Source organism: Mugil cephalus, chromosome 7 (assembly GCF_022458985.1).
Source record: "Mugil cephalus isolate CIBA_MC_2020 chromosome 7, CIBA_Mcephalus_1.1, whole genome shotgun sequence".
Lineage (NCBI taxonomy): Eukaryota > Metazoa > Chordata > Actinopteri > Mugiliformes > Mugilidae > Mugil > Mugil cephalus.
In genome coordinates this window covers 3475870-3495885 of record NC_061776.1, presented here as the reverse complement: position 1 = coordinate 3495885, position 20016 = coordinate 3475870, and the positions used below count along the sequence as shown (strand labels likewise).

The following is a 20016-nucleotide window of genomic DNA, read 5'->3' as shown; positions in this document are numbered from 1 at the left end:
AACCCTCGTGAACTCTGAGGTCTTCCAGCACCGGCCTTTTAACCAACCACAAGTTCTATCTAAGACACACGGGGAGGCAGCATTTAGTTATTATGGCCCCGACTGTTGTCACAGCCCTGGCTCCGAGAGCAACACAAAGGGGGAGAACACAAATTTAAAGTAATTTAACTGAAAATGTATTTATAAATACAACTCAAATCATCATAATAACGATATCAGTAAGGTCAGTAATGTATGCAACAATGTATGTAAATGAAATGTGTTGATGTTTAAAACAAAGAAACACAAACACAAACCAAGCAGGTGATCAGAGAGAGAGAGTGAGAATGAAGAGTCAGCTAAACACCCTGGGGCAGGTTGTCCAGGTGCATGTGACTTGGTTCTTCAGCTCCACCCATATACCTGCAATGAGCCTGCAGAAAAACAATCATGACGACCAGAAGAGGGAGGGGTCGTCACACTGTGGAACAGCTGGAGAAGCTCAGGGCCTCAGAGACTGTTGATACTTTTAAATAGAGGCTCAACACTCATCTTTTTAATCAGGCTTTTACATGACTTTATTTCTCCTTAATGCTTTTTCATTTTATCACATTACTGATTTTAATTCTTGTCAATTCTATTCATCATATTTTATCATGAATATTTTTGTTTGTGTCATTTTAATACTTTTATTCAACTCCTCTTAGTACTTATTTATTTACTTTTATATTTGTGTTGGATAAACAGTGTTTAAAGTCATTTACTTTATGTTATTTAATATTTATTTTTATTTTTATTCATTTATTTTTCCTATTTCTTTCCACATCTTTCTGTTTCCGTCCTTTAATTCTCCAGTGTTTCCTGGTGGGTCCTGCCACGCTGGGGGCTGGTCCTGTCTGTCTGTGGGGGTGCCGTCCCTTGTGTCCCTTCAGCCTGGGTGGTTGGACACTCCACAATTAGGTGTGGGGCCCACCTCTCTGCCCGGGTCGGGCTGAGCCCTGTGGAGGCACCCCTATGGCCCACCTCCAAAGACATGGTCGTTCAGCCAATTGGTCACCCTAAACAGACCCTCGGTGTGAGTGTGAGTGTGAATGGTTGTTTGTCTCCGTGTTGGCCCTGAGATAGACAGACCGATGACAGCTGGGATAGGCTCCAGCAACATCCATGACCCTAGTGAGGATAAGCAGTAGTAGAGGATGAGATGATGACATTTTATACCTGTTTCCTCTATTTCCTTCACATGGTCCTTTGCTGCTGGGAGTGATTTGAACTCCTCGTACCACAGTCCGTTCATCTCTAAAAGACAGTCTGTGTCTCCTTCCTGGACACGATGATGGCGCTGTGGTCCTGTGGTATGTAGTATTATTTCTACAGATGAACATGGTTCCTTCACCCATTTGAAAACTGCTTCCAAGCTTTAACCACACTTGTAGAGTTTCACAAGCACTGGACAGCTCCTCTGAATCCTCTCTACAACCAGACATACAGCGACTGAAATGCTTTTGTACTTCCAGTAACTCACCACAGGATGGCGCTGCTTCTCGTTGCTTCTTCATTTCAAAATAATCAAAAATCAGGTCTGTATTTTTCAAATATGTGAGCAGAAAAGATGGATAAAAGCTACTATAAATGATCAGTTTGATGAGTCAGTGCTGATGTTTGAATGTTGATCAAATGAAGGATGTGTTTCATTAACAGTCATGAAATAGTTTCATTAGCAGCAGGTCAGTGTGTCAGTGGAAACTCAACTGTTTGAGAGCTGAACACTGAAAGTTCATGGTCCTCTAACTGGACCTGTTAGTGGATGAATCCTAATCACTCATTAATTACAGAGGATTCTGGTGAATAAAATAACATTTAATTAATGCACTTAGTGATTATTTCAAAGTGTAAAGTCCATCTTTATTCATGAAAACCTATAAATACCCTGAACATGACACCAGCTTCAGGTGGTGATTGGACTCAGTTCATCTCTGTGTGGGTGGAGGCTCAGAGGAACAAAGGTTTACAGAAAACAAGAGAAAGGGAGGGGAGGTGATGAGTGTGTTCAGCAGCCGATATCAATCTGTTCTCAGTGGTTATTAGGACAGAAAACAAACTGCTGACAGCCAATCAGACTTCCTTCCTGCAGCAGACGGGCTGTGTGGGTTTGTGCTCTGCAGCCTCCACACCGTTAGCTGTGGCTTTTCACTTTAATGGCACAATGACAGTTTCAACCACCAGCTCTGGTTAAAGAATCTTTAAAGGAAGCACCTGTGTTCTTCATCTGAGAGAGAAACACATTTACATTTAATATTATAAACACATTTGTGTTTACAGTTAAATAAAACTGATTATTTTATTGTGTTGTGTTTAAAATCTTCCATCCTCTCATAAATGTCTCCTCTCTGATAAATAGAACTTTAAAGAAGTTTAAAGTTCTTACCTGTAAAGTGTTTAAATTGATCCTGTGAGAGGATTTTCAGCTTCTATTAGAAACAATAATGCTTCCTGTTGTTGTGTCCTCATTAATCAGAACAGAACACAAGCCTCAGTGAGACAGAGACACAAACCCATGAGACAAACAAGTCATGCTGTTGTTGTGAAGCAGGCGTCCATGTTGGTTCACCTCCAGTCTCATTAGTTCACTGAGTTCTAGTTGGAAGAAAAAGTCTGAACGTCCCAATCACTTTAAATGTATCATGAGTTGACCTCATTAACCACTGAGACACATTTCTCTATGGAAATTCTCTTCAAGCTTCATTTTCTTTCCTTTATTAGAAAGAAGAAACACAAGAGCAGAAGAAACAGCTGGAAACTGATGATGATTCAGCTTCATTTTCATTATTATACAAGTCCCAGTTAAAAGTGGAAATAAACTAGACGACTAGAGAATGAACACGTTCTAAGAGCAGATTTCTATGTGAATAATGTGTTTCTATTTACAGGACGACAATCAACACGTGAATGAACAGATACAGATTACAAGAAGAACATTTCAACAACATTTCTGAAGACTGATCAAAGTGATGAATGAGATGAAGTGATGAGATGTGATGGAGAGAAAAGAGGAGCAGAAAACAGTCAGTCAGCATGTGTGGAGCTGGTGGATGGTCCCTTGTTTCTGAGGCTCATCAGCAGAGAGAGTCCACAGCAGTACACCAGACTCTTCACTATCAGCACTGTGTACTGCAGACAGAGCAGCTTCACTTTGTACTCAGAGACATGAGGAAACTCTGAAACAGAAAAGGATTCAAATGATTAGAGGTGCAGTGAGAGATTATCTGTATCACTGCTGGACACAGTCACAGAGTTTTCATTACCTTGTAGTGCTTTGGCCTCCACTGTGCCTCCCTCATGCTCGACGGAGCAGATGTATTCATATGTGTAGAGATCATCTCTATCCACCAGCCTGATGGAGGCTCTGCGTCCCGACTCTCTGAGCTCCAGCTGCTCTCCCTTCAGCAAGGGGTCACAGCTCCTCCAGAGAGCCGCCCTCCTTCTGTCTTTTCCAGGAGAACTTGACCTCAGAAGGAAACATGTGTGAGGCCAGACACAGCAGAGAGCTCTTCCCCTCCAGGTGGGCTCTGGATGCTGCCTGGTACACGCTCACCACGGGCTTCACTACCTGCTCATCTGAAGTTTGACAGCACACACACATTCACACAGTCAACAGCAGCTTCCAGCTCTGCTCTGGATTCAGTCTGATCCTGGAAACTACATGGATCATTTCAACTTTTAATGGAAAGACGTTATTTTCTGCTTCTGAATTTGAAGCCAACAACACGTTTCAAAGAAGTTGGACAAAACATGTGGACTGTGTTTCATCACGTCTTCTTTTATCAACTCACTGCTGTTGTAGTTTAGAAAGAGAAATATTTTCCATGATGACTTGATAGAAGCTTTGGTTTTTCAGGGCCTCCTTAGTTTTTCTTGTTGATTTTTGATCATAATGCACCAACTGTTTTCAGGTCAGTTCTCAGTCTTTTACTAGGGAGCCTTGCTGGTGGAAAACGTGCAGAATGCACTTTGACATTGTCTTGGTGAAATAAGAAGAATAAGACATCATCTGGATAGCAGCATTTGTTTCTCCACAACCTGAACACATGGTTCATCATTAACGGTGCGTTCACTGGTTAATGAAGATCAGCCTGAACATCATCTACATTCAACACTGCTTTTCATTGTAGGATATTATGGACTGTAGAACACATGTGTCAAACTCAAGGCTGAAGTGTCCTGACACTCATTTTAATTTGACCCACCACAACTTAACACACATATGGTCGTCAACATATGCATGAGGAGTAATTCTCAATATTAATGATCTGATAATTATTCTAATAAAGTGTTTATCATGAACTATTCTCCCATAATGTACGTCAATGTCGTGACCTGATGTTTTGATTGGAAATATCAACAGTTAATCCCAAAATGTCCAAGAAGAGAAAAACTGACTCAGAAGGAAGGAAATTTAAGAAAAGATGGGAAAGTGAATGTTGGTCTTCAAGGAAAAAAACACGATGAAGGAGTAAAATCTACGTCGTCATTTTGACGCCAAACAATGGAGATAAGTCTGTTAAATGTAGCCTCCAAGAAAATAACAAATGGTTCAAGAATTAAAAGTCAGACTCTAATTGCAGCATGAACTGTTCACCAAAGATACAGATAAAATGATATTTTTCATTTTTCATTGAGAGCTTTTAAATCCAAACTGAGAGGACATGAGGCCGACTCCACAATATTCACTAGTTTTTATAACCTGCTTGTAAATTGAATCATCTTCTTTTCATTTGTCTTTTCTTTGTCTTTTAACTGTGTCATTTTCTAACTGTGTTTTGTATTTGCTGCTGTCTATTTTCACCAGGACTCCCTTAAAAAGAGCTTCTCAGTCTCAGTGGGATCATTCTGGTTAAAGAAATAAATTATTTACATCATTTCCAAATCCCTGAATTGTGTTTTTCAGTTGTTCATTTGTCATTTCAGTGATTACAATATGTATTGAATATGACACATTTAAGAGCACAGACTTTAATCACTAATAAAACACATCAACATGTTAGTTTGTGTCAGTCATGTTCAAATGTTTAAATACTTTATGCTGATGATGGTGATAAAAACTTCATTTAATTTAACATCACATCACTTTGTGTTTTTTCTTTTCCTATTAACACATCATCATTAAAGACACATTTACCATCATATAAAATAAGTGACAGCGATTAGATCTGACAAGGTTCTAACTTTCAGAAATGATCCAATACAATCGATAGACACTTGAAAAGAATGTGAAATAGTTGAACATGAAATATCATCTTGTTTTCAACAGAGTTACTGAGACGATCAAATCCTAAATGTTTGTGAAGTCACTAACATTTACAGAAAGAAAGAATGACTTTAGTTGTTCAGTCACATTTCAACATGTTTTCAGAAATGATTGAGCTTTTCTTATGGAACAATGGCTGCAGGATGAATTCTCTACTAATGAGGAAAAAACTAACATGTAAAGCCTGAAGCAGCACAAACTGACTTTAAAATCACATTTCAGCTTCTACAATAAAACAAGTGAAGGAAAAGAAATGTTTGTTCTTACCTGTTACATACAGTTTAGTTCCAGAGCCAAAGATGTCGTAGCCCTGCCGCTGCCACACAGTGAAAAAGACTAATACAAAAACCTGTGTGCTGCTGAGAGAGTCAGCTGAGGGGAAGGAGTCACATGAGGAGGAAGGATCATATTTCAGCTCCTTGATGTGTTCTCTGATGTTCACATCTACATGACTGTCTCTTCTTCTCCTTTCTTTTAGCCTCACTAGCAGCATGGCTCTGATGTTAATGTCAGTGGTTGGTCAGTCCACTACTTTAGTCTTAGTCATGGACTGGATCTGGACTAAAGGATGGATGATGGACTCACATCAACATTTCTACACATTCTTGGTCCCAGAGGATCAACTTCATTAACTGACTGTTGATTTGGACTTTTTATCTAGCGCCACCAGCAGGTCAACATCTGTTTTGGTCCTCAGATTTTCTGTTGGACATTTAGTGTCCAGTAGCATCATTACATAGAAACACATATGAAACATATTTAAGTTATAACATAAATATGTAATAATGTGAATAAATATATAGAATAGTATCAGTAATGACCACAGTCCAGTTGGTTCCTCACAGGGAGGCGCTGTAGAGTCTTATGTCCTGAAGGACAAACGTCCTCCTCAACGTGTCCATGGAGCAGGACAGAGACAGCAGCCTGTCCCTGAACCAGCTTCTCTGTCTGACTATGGTGTCATGTAGAGGGTGGTGGACATTGTTTTCTCTTTTCTTTTTTATTTATCCATCAGCACATAAATAAAAAGAATAGTGAACAGATCAACACCATAACAAAGCACATAGTACATGAAGAAGAGAAAAATATAGGAAGTTTGAGACCAATAAAAACCCACAGGAGCTTGTCAGGTGTCCCTCCGAGATGACAAACATTCAGCACAAACAATACATGAACTAACACACACACACAGATTATTGTATGGCCATCTATGAGGACACTCATGGGCATAATGCATTCCCTAGCCCCTTACCCTAACCCTAACCATAATCTAATTTAACCTTTACCCTAAAACTGAGTTTTAACCTTCAAAACAGTCAGAAAGTGAGGACCGGACAAAATGTCCTCACTTTACACAAATGTCCTCGATCTGATGGTATAAAACACACACACACACACACACACACACACACACACACACACACACACCATCTATGTGTGTATGTATTTAGGAATTGAACTGAAATGTAGAGTGAAAACAGGTCAGAAGTAGCTTCTGGATGGATTGATACATGAAAAGAAAGAAAATTTTCAGAAAGTCTCCGTTGAAAATGGGCAGAATACATAGAGATGAAACAGTGAGGTGGAGCTACAGAGTCTGTTGGAGAGTGTTGTCATTTCTGCGTAATAATTAATGTTATTATTCATAATTTAAGTTGATTTTGATGAAACGTTTTTGCAGGATGAAAATACCATTGAGGTGGTTCTTTAAAGTACTCGTCCAAACAACATAGCAGTATGTTGGAGTCTATTGAGAGCCTTTCTACACATTCTTGGTCCCAGAGGATCAACTTCATTAACTGACTGTTGATTTGGACTTTTTATCTAGCGCCACCAGCAGGTCAACATCTGTTTTGGTCATCAGATTTTCTGTTGGACATTCAGTGTCCAGTAGCATCATTACATAGAAACACATATAAACATATTTAGTTATAACATATATAGTAATGATGTGGAATAAATAATAAATATTATCAGTAATGACACACAGTCACAGTTGGTTCATCAAACAGTGATGCTTTGTTAATTCTTATGTCCCTGAAGGACAGACTCCTCCTCAACGTGTCCATGGAGCAGGACAAGATCAGCAGCCATCCCTAGACCTACCTCTCTAACTGACCCTGGTGTGATTTAATTTATTTATTTTAAAAAAAAACCCATATCATTTATTTTCATTTAACAGCACGCAATAAAAAGTATATCGAGCCAATCAATATCATACAAACAACAAACATGATAAGTGAACATAATCAAAGTTGAGGTGGAATGTTGCAGAAGGAAACGAAAAGACCCTTATCTGCGCATGTCCAGGTGTCCTCCCTAAACAAAATTCAGCTTTTAAAACAATCAATGCAAATAGCAGTCAACAGCACAAAAAAAAGGACAACTGATAAAAGAAAGGATACATATTACCAAGCTAAACTGAACATCCACACAGACAACAGAAATATCAATCTTTGTCTTTATTTGTCTAAACAGCAATCATAAGGTTTTAAAAAGCAGAATCAATAAGCAAGTTTAGAATTTTGTGGTGTAAAATAAAATAGGGGGGTAAACTGACTAGGAGTCTTCAACAGTGTCTACATACTAGTCAAAAAAAAAAATCAGCGACACCGACACTTGCATGGTACACTGGGACACTTACTTAACTCTGTTTAGTCTAGTTAGTCTTGAGTTATTACCTATTCAACAAGTATAAATTATGTCCTACATCCCATACAGACTGCAGATTGTACCAAAATCTCCTTATAGCAACAACAGAGTACAAAGAATTAACTACATGGTTTGACCCTAAACCCACAAATGCCCACAAAGTTCACATAAACACACAATCACAGGTCAAACGACAGACAATAAAGCTGAATGTAGATTTTAATACATAACGTTACTAACTTTGCATTATTTGCCCCGTAGCACAAACAGCCCAAGGCATTGACGACGTCCTGCAATACTTACAACCGTTGGTGACTCATCGTCTATTTCTGCTCTCAAACCCCAACCCTAACACATACTCATTTCAGTAAATGACTTCAGTCCTTAAACAAGCATTTACTCTTTTACATATTACATTAAACATCCACATTTGTACTAATATTACCCTCATGAAACCTCTAAAAAAACCGTGGTGATTGTCGCACCCTGTGGACACCTCCAATCTATTTAACGAGTTTTTTCAAAAACCAGTTCACCAAACTAGAAATGCCATTCTGTGGCTTTATTGAGTAGTTCCACTACATTTATCCCAGATAAAATTTAAATGTATGGCGAGTGCGAGCGGGGGAGGGGCGATTGATACGAATTTGTATTTCACAAAAATTGTACTATAAAAATGTATTGTTTGCTTCTGAATTGCAGTGTTACTTTTCTCTAATGGAGCTGTAAGGATTACTAATAATGGCACCCCTTATCTTAATGAAAGTTTGTGATCTAAAAAATCAAAATTTAAAAAAAAAAAAGTATCATGTATCTGAATTGAGAACTGGTATGTAGAGCAAAACATGTTGGGAAGTAGCTTGAGGATGGATTATACATGAAAACATAAATTTGCATAAGACTATTACTTGAAAATGGCAGAATCCATGGGATTGAAACAGTGAGGGTTGAGCTAGAGACTCTGTTAATGTTATCATTTTTCACAATGATTCATTTTATAATTTCCATAATTTAATACACTGTAGTTTGCTTCTAAAAGTACACACCCACAAACAGCAATTAGTAAAATTAAGGATAAGATCATTTACATAAAGATTATTAGATTTTTCCTGATAACAGATGCCGTATTCGACCCAAAATTGATCCTTGTTCACACCAACAAAAATCTACCTCAGACTAAAGAGTTATATTCCAAAATACCAAAGAACCTTTCTCTGATGACACATACTTTTGAACCACAACAACTTGTGATAAAATGCGACCTATAAAAAGCAAACTCAGCTCCTGGCCTTTTTGCTGCATTTCTAAGAGAACAGATGGTGGATGAATAAAGGCAGCTGAGTTTTTATCTGTAACAACTGATGAAACTACCCACATTTCCACACACTTCAGCTATCCCTGGTACTTAATTACATCGATGGACGCAACAAGAACAATATACAAAGGCGTTTCAAATAGAATTCAAAGCACTACCCAACAGCTGTGTGGATTTAATAGCCAGTGCCTTATTTGATAGCCTTCACTGCATCCTTCCTGAGGACAAGAAAAAAAATGCATATGAAGGGCATCGGTGATGAGGTGCCACTGGAGGAGTGCACGAAAGTACAGACATCTATTGCAAACGACTCACTACATTCACTGTTATGCCCGCATTAACCTGGTATCACAGCAACCGCCCACATCCCTCATATCACTTTTAAAATAAACCACATGGGGTATTTGCTGTCGTTAGGAGCGCGCGGCGCGCGCGCGGAACTCATGCTAGATGAAATGGTGGCCGCACTACAACTTCCAAGTGCATCATCAACATTTGGAACTTCAACATTGTGCATCAACACCAGTCTGTTAGCACAAGAATGATCCTGTGAAGTGTTTTCCAGACCATCCTAAACATGAAGCATTTATGCCATACAAGAAAAGGCTGGAGGCTATTGAAATGCTGGAAGACGAAGCTTTCTGTTTGTTTTCCTATCTTGTTCCATTAAATCATGCACAGTAGACATTCCTATAATCAACTCCAAAAGACACGATCGATTCTTCTCAATCGCAGAAATCCCCCAGCTTCATTAACCCATGCAGGCTATTAGTAAGTTAAATGCAATATTATCTAGCATACCGTGCTTTTAATTCTCAGCGGCGTCGAATTATATTAGCCCTTAAATCTTATATTCATCTTCTTCAAATAATTGATTTATCTTGATTTTTAATGAAAAATTATAACGCATAATTATAACAAAATGTTTTGCTTGGTTAATACATTCCCTAACCATTTCACAATCTGACTCAAAAAACGTATGTATTGATCTGAGGGAGGCTGTTCCTTAATTGCTGAGGATAGATGACAGGGGAGACCTGTTTCCAGAGCCACCCACTAAAGAAAACAGAACATTGTGTGCTGCGCGCGCGTCAGCACACCATTTGCACTGAGTAACACTACAATTCTTACACACACAGACATGAACACCAAGACCATAATCAAAACACAACTAAAAAAAAACTCGCCCCCTTAATACAGTATCCAACTCAAATGTATAGTGTCCATTGACAAAACAAATATTCAATAAACATTAACCAAAAACACAATTTATTTTTTTTTTTTTATTACACTATCTAACTGCTATTTAAACATTAATTGTAGTGAACATGTGAAACCCAATTTTGTTTCAGCCCATTTTAAAATTATATTATCACATAGTATTAACACATCATGAGCCATTCTAAAAGAAGGTTTTTCTTTCACAAAGCACCTCATCACGCCACAACTCCTTGCAAGGAACTTTATTCCAAACAACACACAGAAAGTTCCCAGATTCAGCATGTCTTAAACCACGGTTGAGAACCTATCCCTGATTGACAAGACCAGACTAAAACAGAACTTTCCCTGATCTACGATAATGAGGAGTTATCAGATTGCAAAGAGCACTGCTCTCTATCAGTTTTGAAGAAGAAAACAACCATGAGAAACCAATGTCACTAAACTTAACCTTCTCAAACAACATCATCACACCACACCAACTACAACATCAAGTCAAGAGGTGTTATCTACCTTAAAAATCAAATACAATCATTAGGAACACTATGTCCATAGATCGGCTCAACCTCTTATCTACAAAAGCTATTCTCACCATCTAGAAAAAATGCACAATAACTTTCCAATTTCAACACCAGGGTCAATGAAAAAATTGTCTCTCAAAAACAAAGACAAGCGAAATTTCTGGTATAAATAAACCTAGAGAGAAGAGATACAAACACATCACGCACACAAAGTTAACAGAGACACACAGAGGACAGAGACACACAGAGGAACAGAGACACACAGAGGGACAGAGACATAGAGACGCAGGGGGTCAGCTAGCAGGAGCTACTGCAACGAGCTTGCAGGGACACTCATGAGCTATGCAACGGGAGCTGCGCTTGTTCGCACCCACACCACTACAGGCCAGGCTACTATTGGGATTTGCATGGAGCCGAGCCGTGCTTCCAGTTCAGAGAGCCTCGCCTCCAAACAAACAAAAATAAACTGACATTTAAATACAGTACCATTAACACTAAAGAGCAGAGGAGACTAAAACCTGTGTCAACACGAGCAGGAGAGAGAAGGAGAAGCACAGGAGAGAAAGAATCCATATTAACCACTAAATACACCAAAGCTGATTAAACTGAAAGAAACCGTGAGATTAACAAGGTCTACAGAGGACAGGTGGGTTGTGTAAACACAACACATGAGTTACACACATTTCTTATACAGAAAAAACGTTTACAACAATGATTTTAACGGAGCTAAAACAGTGCAAGCGCACACAGCACGTGCAGAATCAAATGTGACTCAATAACGCTTCCTCACTGATGACGTAGGGCGAGTGAGGTTGTTCAATGACCATGCACCAATTTTGTAGAAATAACAGGAAAAAATATTAGAAGTGTACATGCACCGAATTTCGTTCTAGAGTTCGTGATCCTCATTAATTTATATGGAGCAAGTAAACTTTTTTTGGTCTCAAGTGTGGACCAGGTCAACCCCAGAACCTCTTCACTCTGCAAAGTTCATCTGATGAGGACGTGAAGCAGCTGCTGCTGTTTTAAAAACACTGCTGATGAAGACACTGTCCATGAGAAGATGAAAATCTACCATCAATTATCGTCATACACAGGTCAAACTAAAGGTTAAATAGCTAAACACAATGAATTTTACTTTAACTTACTTATTTTTGGTGCAGTTGAATGTGAATTCCCCCTCTATTAACAAGACTGAGTCTGTTCTGAAAATGCATGAAAAATTATTGCTGCTCACATTTGCCTTTATGTACATTCACTTTTTCAAAACATTTCATCATACAAGTAACAAGGTAGAAAGCAAGATTGTTATTTTTCTTTCATGTTGACCAACCCTGCCTTATCCCAGGCCTTTTGACATACATGTCATTTGATTAATGCACAGCTCTCATATGTTTCCTTATTGCTTCATCTGGTGAGCATTAAAGCATTTGTTTACTGTAACCATTGTTGGGCTGACTATTTATTCTTAATATAGTGAAAAACATATATCAATTCCAATAAAGCAGCCTACATATATAAAATAAAATAACACTGGAGAAATAAAAATGAAACACTATTACACTGTAGAGTGTCATTTTAAATAACTAATTGGAAAAAATATCAATAATTATATCAATTACTCTAGGAAGAACAAAGCTCAGTGTTTAATATTTTGTTTCCGATTTCATTTTTATTTTACACTGATTGGATAGAGATTAATGTCACAACACCACACACAGACCCTCACCTGTTGAGGGTGTCTGATCTTGGGTTTGTTTTGTTCCTGACATTTCCTTTTTATTTTGAAAATATAATCTCCTCACGTTTCTCAGGTCACTCTCTTCCCCGACCTCATTTCTTCAGTCCTGAATGCCCTTAGTGTTTCCACCAGACCCATTTTTCCCTCCATTGTAAATGTATCTGTGTTCCCCTTGTCCTTGTGCCAAGTGTTATCGTCCACACCACCACCCGCGCCCTGTGTTTTCAATGTCTACAAACCCATAGAAGTTCCAAGTAACCCATTATTCCTCTCGAAATAGAGTTTTTGTTGTTTAAATTTCTTTCCTTAGTTTAGATCCTTAGTCCGTTGTTTTCCTCCTATTCAGTGTTTTTGTGGTTTTTTTTTCATTTGTTTCTTTATTTGAGTTTTCCCTCCTTCTTGGAAGTTTTTCTTCTCATAGTCAAGTTTCTGCAAGGTTTTGTAGCCATTTGTTTGTCTCTCTGTGGTGGATCTCCGGAGAATCCAATAAAATCACCTTTGTTTATTCAATATATCTCTGCATCTAGTACTCATTGATCACGCCTGACACTTAAACTCTAAAGAGTAAATTTTTAAATTTAATCATTTTCTTACCTCTTGTACCCCCACTGATTTGCAGGGGAAACTGGAGTCCTATGTCCACATGCACAATTCCACTATATATTTTTCTTAATATTTTGTTTAAAAGCAACATATCTTTTGTCATTTAATCAGTTTCATTTCCTATAACCAAAAAACTCTCCCCCAACTCTCCCCAATTCACGTATTGTGCGCCCAAGGGAGTCTAGACTCAAGTTTTTAAGTTTTTTATTTTTGTCCTTTCCTGAGCATAATCAATAAGGTTAACCTCCCCTGTGGCCTCTAACTGCACCACTACTCGCACTTTTATTACCACTCAAAAACTTGCATCTCTCCCTCCCTCCTGTTGTGTTTACGTTTTTACTGTGTATTCTATAGCTTCATCATGCCGGAAAAGGAGAGTTGTCACATATTTGACGTGGACAAAAGAAATGTAAAAATCTAATAATGTAAACATAGTAACGGACAGGAACTACAAATAAAAAAACTTTAATCTGATAAGAGGCTTGTAAACGTAACACTTTAGATTAACAGTAAGATAGTGGTCAGATTGAGAAACAACTAACATCAAATGTAATGAAGCAAGGGCCTTCATCTACACTGAACAATTTGTTCTGAAATCATTCATTCTATTCAAACTTTGACTTTCAAAAGTCCTTTGAAAATTATCCTTTTGTTCCTTTTGCTCTTTCATTGAATTCTTTTGATTAGACTTTGTATTTTTTTGCTCTTTTCGTTCTTCTCTTGTTGTTTCATCTTTTTTTCTAAACCGGTTGAAAATATCTGCTAACAACATAATAAATCTGATGTCAAATAAATAGTGAGAGCAGTAAAAAAGAATCTCCCTCAGCTTCAGTAAAATTTTTGGGACTCTGTCTGAGATGAGGTGAAATAGTACCCTGGTTAACGCCTCTTCCTTCACAAACACTTTTGAACATCTGTTCAATCGTTGGTTTTTGTTCAAGCGGCTCACATCATTTCTCATGTGGTAACTCTCTCACACAGCGCAGTAGTAGGAGCACGAATTATCAACTTTGACTGTCTTTAACTATAACTCCCAACTGTTCTGTTTATACACAGCTTGAGAAATCCATATTCCTGATGATATCAGTAACCTGACAATAATTCACCACTATCCCTCAAGAATAAGAGTAATCAGACTGAATGTTTCTTCTTCGGTACCAATAATATATATATTATCATAACACCGGACAGTTTCCATCCCCATCTGAAGGAGACTGTTGAAATACCCAACTCTCTGGTCAATGTTAACTGGTCCTGGTTCAGCTCTGCTGCCATGGCGCGCCGCGAGGCTGTAAGACACAGACAGATAGATAAGTTAGTGAACAGTTTTGTTAAAGGTGTATTTGTTGGAAACACCACCTAACACAGACAGCACAGAGCAGCACTGAGAAAAGCAATTTGTGTGTGGAGTAACCTCTGTGAACCTGTGAAAGTGGAGCTCTGATGCAGCTGAGGCCCCCAACAAGGACACTGTGACATTAGACGGCCACTTCTACAGGGTCCCAAAGCTCCCATCAGCCCCTGCAGCCCACAATAGAGCGGCTCTGATGATGACAGCTCAATCAATCTGCTGAGTCCTTATCCATGTACCTTTGATTATGAATCTGACACAATGAAAAAAATCTTGTCACAAGAACAGAAATACAAAAAACTATATCATGTTCCCACAAAACACATTCAGGTTGGTGGACTTTATGTTCACAGACTGTTTTCTCTGTAAATACTCTTCTATTAAAAGGACGTTTCCTAAAACATTTTACTTTGTACAGAATCATTCAATGACTCTTAAAAGTTAGAAGTAATCACTAAACACAGAGAACTCATGAAACGATAATAATCCATATAAATTGACAAGTGAAAAGAAATCAAAATGTTTGACTTCAACTCCTAAAAAGTAGAATCAAGCCAGGACCTCGAGAGATTCTGTTCAGTTAGAAGAGATTTCCTGCTCTGACATTTTGATAAACACCGACCTATCAGCACTGAACTGAAGCAAAGATAGCAGCGGCCTATCCTGTTAGAAACTGAATAGGCTGTGACCTTATACATTTCTTTAATTTATATAGATAAACAATGAAATCCATATAATCATTAAAACACTTATTAATAACATGCAAGCTATCATCCATTTTTTGAGTACATCGACAGGCCCTGCTTTCTGATTTTTTTCTCCATTGTCCCAATGTCTGTTAAAAAGCAAAATCATTTACCACCTTCGTGCCTCTTTTTTTAGGGAATGTTTGTGATTTCAGTTTGAAATGGAACCTTAGAAACAATCCTGTTCGTACCTCATCGTAAGTGAAGGAGATGGCCAGTCAGGTCTATTACGACATTCCATTGATTTCATGATGCACATCACTGGTTTCATCAGATGTGAGCTACAGAGAACGCATGAAGCTGGATTAAGTGCGGAGACCTGTAGATGCCCAATTTGCAGGACAGGTTTAAAACAGCGTATCTGAAGAGAGCACGAGTCAGTGACATCGATGGTTGTTAGAGTCAATATTAAAAGTTAATTCTAGAATTCATCACTATTGCTGTACAATATAATAACCAATTCAATTTATACAAAAGTGCAAATTAGATTAATTCAATCTTATTTTCATAACAGTAAAATTCTGATTGAGCAAATGCAAAGAAGCAGTAAACTCAGCAAAATAGCCAAATGAAATGCTGAGTTATGAAAATTAACGTAACATATTCACTTTACATGGATGTACAATTGCAATTTTGATTATTTAAATTAGCTTTGCACTGCATACCATTAATGTATGGTTTAAATTATTTTATTATAAAAAAACAAAATAAAGATCATTGCACTTTTTTTTTTTTTTCTTCCTCCCCATCTCCGCCCCCTGATGTATGTGCCCTTGGTACATTTCCCATACTCCTATCCACGCAGCGCTAGCTGGAATGTGGATAGAAATACATCTGTTGAACACAGCAAGATTATCTTTTTCCTTCTCTTACTTCCATGAATCACATGTTCATACACTCTGACCTCCAATGGAACCGATTCTTCAACCGTTAACTAGTGCAAAAAATACAGTCTGTATAGAAAGCAGTTGAAATTGGCTCCAACATTAAAAAAATCTGCTGTAAGTTTTGATCGATCGATCAGGATCAAAATCCATCATTCCCAATCAACAGCCATAACATTGACGTACAAAACACACAGAAAACACTACCCAATGTCTCCAGCAGATTGATACAATCTCAATGAACTCTATCAATCAGTACACTGTAAATCAGAAAGATCAACCAACAGCATCCTAAGAAATTGTTCAAAAAACTTCAGATTAGTCAGAATTTCCTTGTTCAAGGGCCCACTGACAAACCATTCCCTCACTTCATCACTGGACAGCTCCTCTGAACCCTCTCTCCTTACAACTCACACAAGAAATGTAACATTCAATCACTGACACTCCTGTGAATTCATCATAAGATACAAACAAGATGCCCCCTCAACAAATGAACCCAACTGTCCAAAGACTGAGACCATCACCCAGTACACAATCTTCGAATTCAAAGGAATAAGCTATCACATCACCTTTAATCACCAATCAACATCACAATGACAAAGTACATCTGAGAAACATAAGAAACATCGTATAATCAAAATAACATCCTCATCCTCATACCACTAGAACACAAGTGACCAACACCAGATCCGAAAAAAGCATCACTCACATCAAAATCTTCCTTCCGAGTTTAGCACTTAGATCAAAAACACACACAAGTAGCTGGAACTCTGGAAACTCTTGGCAATTCATCTTTAAGACTGTCTTATGTAATCGAACAACTTTAGTCATGGACCTATAAGCCAAGCCAAGGTTCCTCGCTCATCAGGCATTTAAAAATAAATGAACATATATAAAAAAATGAAAAATTTTTTTAAAAAACCTTTCCAGCCCCTGATGCCCCAAATCAAATTTTATTTTTTTTTTTTCTTTATTAATTAGTTCCTATATCCAAAAAAAAAAATAAAATAACAAGAAAAAAACATTTCACACACACAACAATGCAATTAAAAACAGGAACTTTTCAAACCAGAAAGAGACATAAAATAACGCACAGTGAGCAAAGAAACAGGGCTACATTTACACAAGGGCTGAGGGCTTACAAGACACAGTGAAAACCGCTCAGGGCAATGACACAGGTGAGACCCAATGAACAATCAAGGACACACAGGAATCACCGTGGGTGATTTGTTGTTGTGAGGTTAGATTAAGATTGTGACCTAACACACGAGAGAGCAAAACAGAGAAATTCCAAACTTAAACAAAAATAAAACATGAAACGATAACACATATTCACAAAATAAAAGTCAGACATAAACCATACAACCATAGGGTCTCTGCCGTAAAATCACACCCAAGATAACAGGAACAGATGCGAGTGACCCAACAAGCGGGGGCGCTCCTCCCACAGCTGACAGAAATCAGGCTCCTAGAACTAAAGATACTAAAACACCAAATATTTGGTAAGAAAACTAAAATAAACTATAAAAATTAAAGAAATAAATTAAAAAAACGTCGCCTTACCAATAAGACTTGGTGATAATAATAAAAAAAAGTCAATTAAATAAAATTCATCAAATCAGATAAAAACAAAGTTATCAGGAAGTTCAAATCATACAAAAGAATTAATAAAAAGATTCTAAGTCTTTGAGCCTCTTTTTAAAGTATCAACAGTCCACTTAGGCCCTGAGCTTGTCTCCAGCCTGTTCCACAGTCGGTTCCGATAAAACTGAATGCTGCAACCCTTTGAATCCTAGATAGACCTTGAGGTTGGTTAACAATCCGTACCAGATTACATCAGGTTCATGAGGTTTCGATACGTAAAAAAAAAGTAGGTCAACAAATAAAAAGGTCCCAGACCATTAAGACATTTAAAAACTACTAAAAGAAACTTAAAATATCCTTCTGAATCGCATGGTACCAATGCAAATACTTTATAAAACGAGTCCTCTTAAGGTTCTGTGTAGGGGCTTACAATGGGAATCTGGCCATCGTCACTAGTTGCACTGGTGTTATGGCTCAGCACAGTCATCTGACACCTTAAGACCAGAACTTGTCGACTCCTGCTATCCACTTCAGTCCCCGTGCATTTGAGAGATGCAGAGGGGGGCTTTCCTCAGTAAACCAGAATGATTCTTTTGTTTTTCTATTTGATAACAAGATGTTTCCTCTCTCCATGCGTTGATGTATGTTATTTATTTGTTCTCTGTAGAAGTCCATCCAATCCTCAGATGGTTGTGTCTTCTGTGTATTTATGGGACATTGTTTTTGCTCATGGAGACACAGTTCATAACAGTTAGAGAGCGTAGAGTCTGGTCTGAGCAGCAGCCCGTGTGCCGATGCCTTTTACTTTCAGCCTCTCCCATTATGGCGATTCTTCTCTTTGCCGATTCATCTACACAATTATCAAGCATGATCATGTCTCTAATGTCCAAAGCCCAAAATACAAAATAATTATCTTTTTTTAGAACATTTCCAAATTTCCTCCTCTATGAATCTGAGAGATAAAAAATTTCATTGGAATGAATATTAAACAATAACCTATCTGATAAGGATTTTTAATGATTCATCACTTTAAAATATTCTAATATAAACAAAAAAAAAATCAATCACAAAATACATTTTATTATTTTTATATATTTATATATTATAGTTCAATGGCGAGAGAGGAGGCGGGCGCGGATATAAGTTAATATATTGTAGTGTTTTCTGGATTTGTAGTTTTGTAATTGTTCCATCTAAACACTTCAACAACAAGAACATCTTTTTACAAAGTCACCCCCAACCCATCCTAATGTTTTTGTGGGAACAAGAATTTTTTGATCTTTCAGCATCATTACACCCCAGATTTGTTTTTCATCTCTGTCAATACAAATCAAGACCATTGAAAGGACAACATACCAGCTTGATCTGAGCATTAAATCATCATCAGCCCGGTCTCATCTGTGGCTTCAGGCATATGGGACTTTGAGTACTGCAAGATAACCCCCCCCAACGTGTCCTCGTCTCATTTCACACCTGACCTTGTGGGCCTCAGCTGCATCTACTCGCACATCTCCCACGGGGTTCACGCAGAGAATATCACCACCACACAAAAATGCCTTGTTCCTCCACAGCCTCTCTCTGCTGTCTGTGTTCAGTGAATTGTTTCCAACATACTCCCACCTTTAACAAACACTAACTCACTAACCTTCATCTATCTGTTCCTTTGTTCTCAACACCCTGTTGCCAGCATCAGATCACCCAGGACCGCCACGATGAACCAGGAAAACTGGTTAAAACTGTTTTCTTGGGTTCACGGTTGTTGATCAATGTGAACACAACTTTGTGTACTGGTACCTGGGAAGAGGGGCGGTGACGCCTGAGTAGCGCGCGCTGCGCGACGCTTCGCCATGGCGTGACCTAGGGGGGGAGTCGTGAAAGAGATGAACCGCGCGCGCGAGGAAAGATGACACACATTTGAGCTGATCCGAGTCACGAGGCGCAGGCAGCGGGCGAGTTGTAGCTTAGTCGTGGTAAGAGTGCCAGTTACTAATGCAATACGTGGCGCAGCGACTGTGAGGTAGCACCGAGAGAGCAGATCCAAAGCCGCCATCAGAGCAGGCGATCGATCAGCGGGTCAGCTCCAACTACTTGTGCCTTCTGGAAAGGTCCCACAGCAC

General features: G+C 38.4%; 2 protein-coding genes across 2 annotated transcripts in view; both read right to left on the bottom strand.

The window, feature by feature from the left end:
* Window positions 1-1014, bottom strand: part of LOC125010622 (vitamin K-dependent protein C-like) — a 6075-nt gene extending 5061 nt beyond the window's left edge. The window contains exons 1-2 of the mRNA XM_047589388.1: window positions 953-1014; window positions 347-413 (exon numbers count right to left, since the gene is read on the bottom strand). Coding sequence (XP_047445344.1) covers window positions 347-413; window positions 953-1014 — 129 coding nt within the window. The remainder of the gene's footprint in view (window positions 1-346; window positions 414-952) is intronic.
* Window positions 1015-2943: 1929 nt separating this feature from the next.
* LOC125011044 lies at window positions 2944-5959 on the bottom strand. Its single transcript, XM_047590035.1, is given in 4 exon segments — window positions 2944-3194; window positions 3282-3417; window positions 3419-3594; window positions 5552-5959. Coding segments are annotated over 4 exon segments (690 nt in total). The 5' UTR covers window positions 5778-5959; the 3' UTR covers window positions 2944-3042.
* Between the last annotated feature and the right edge of the window lie 14057 nt (window positions 5960-20016).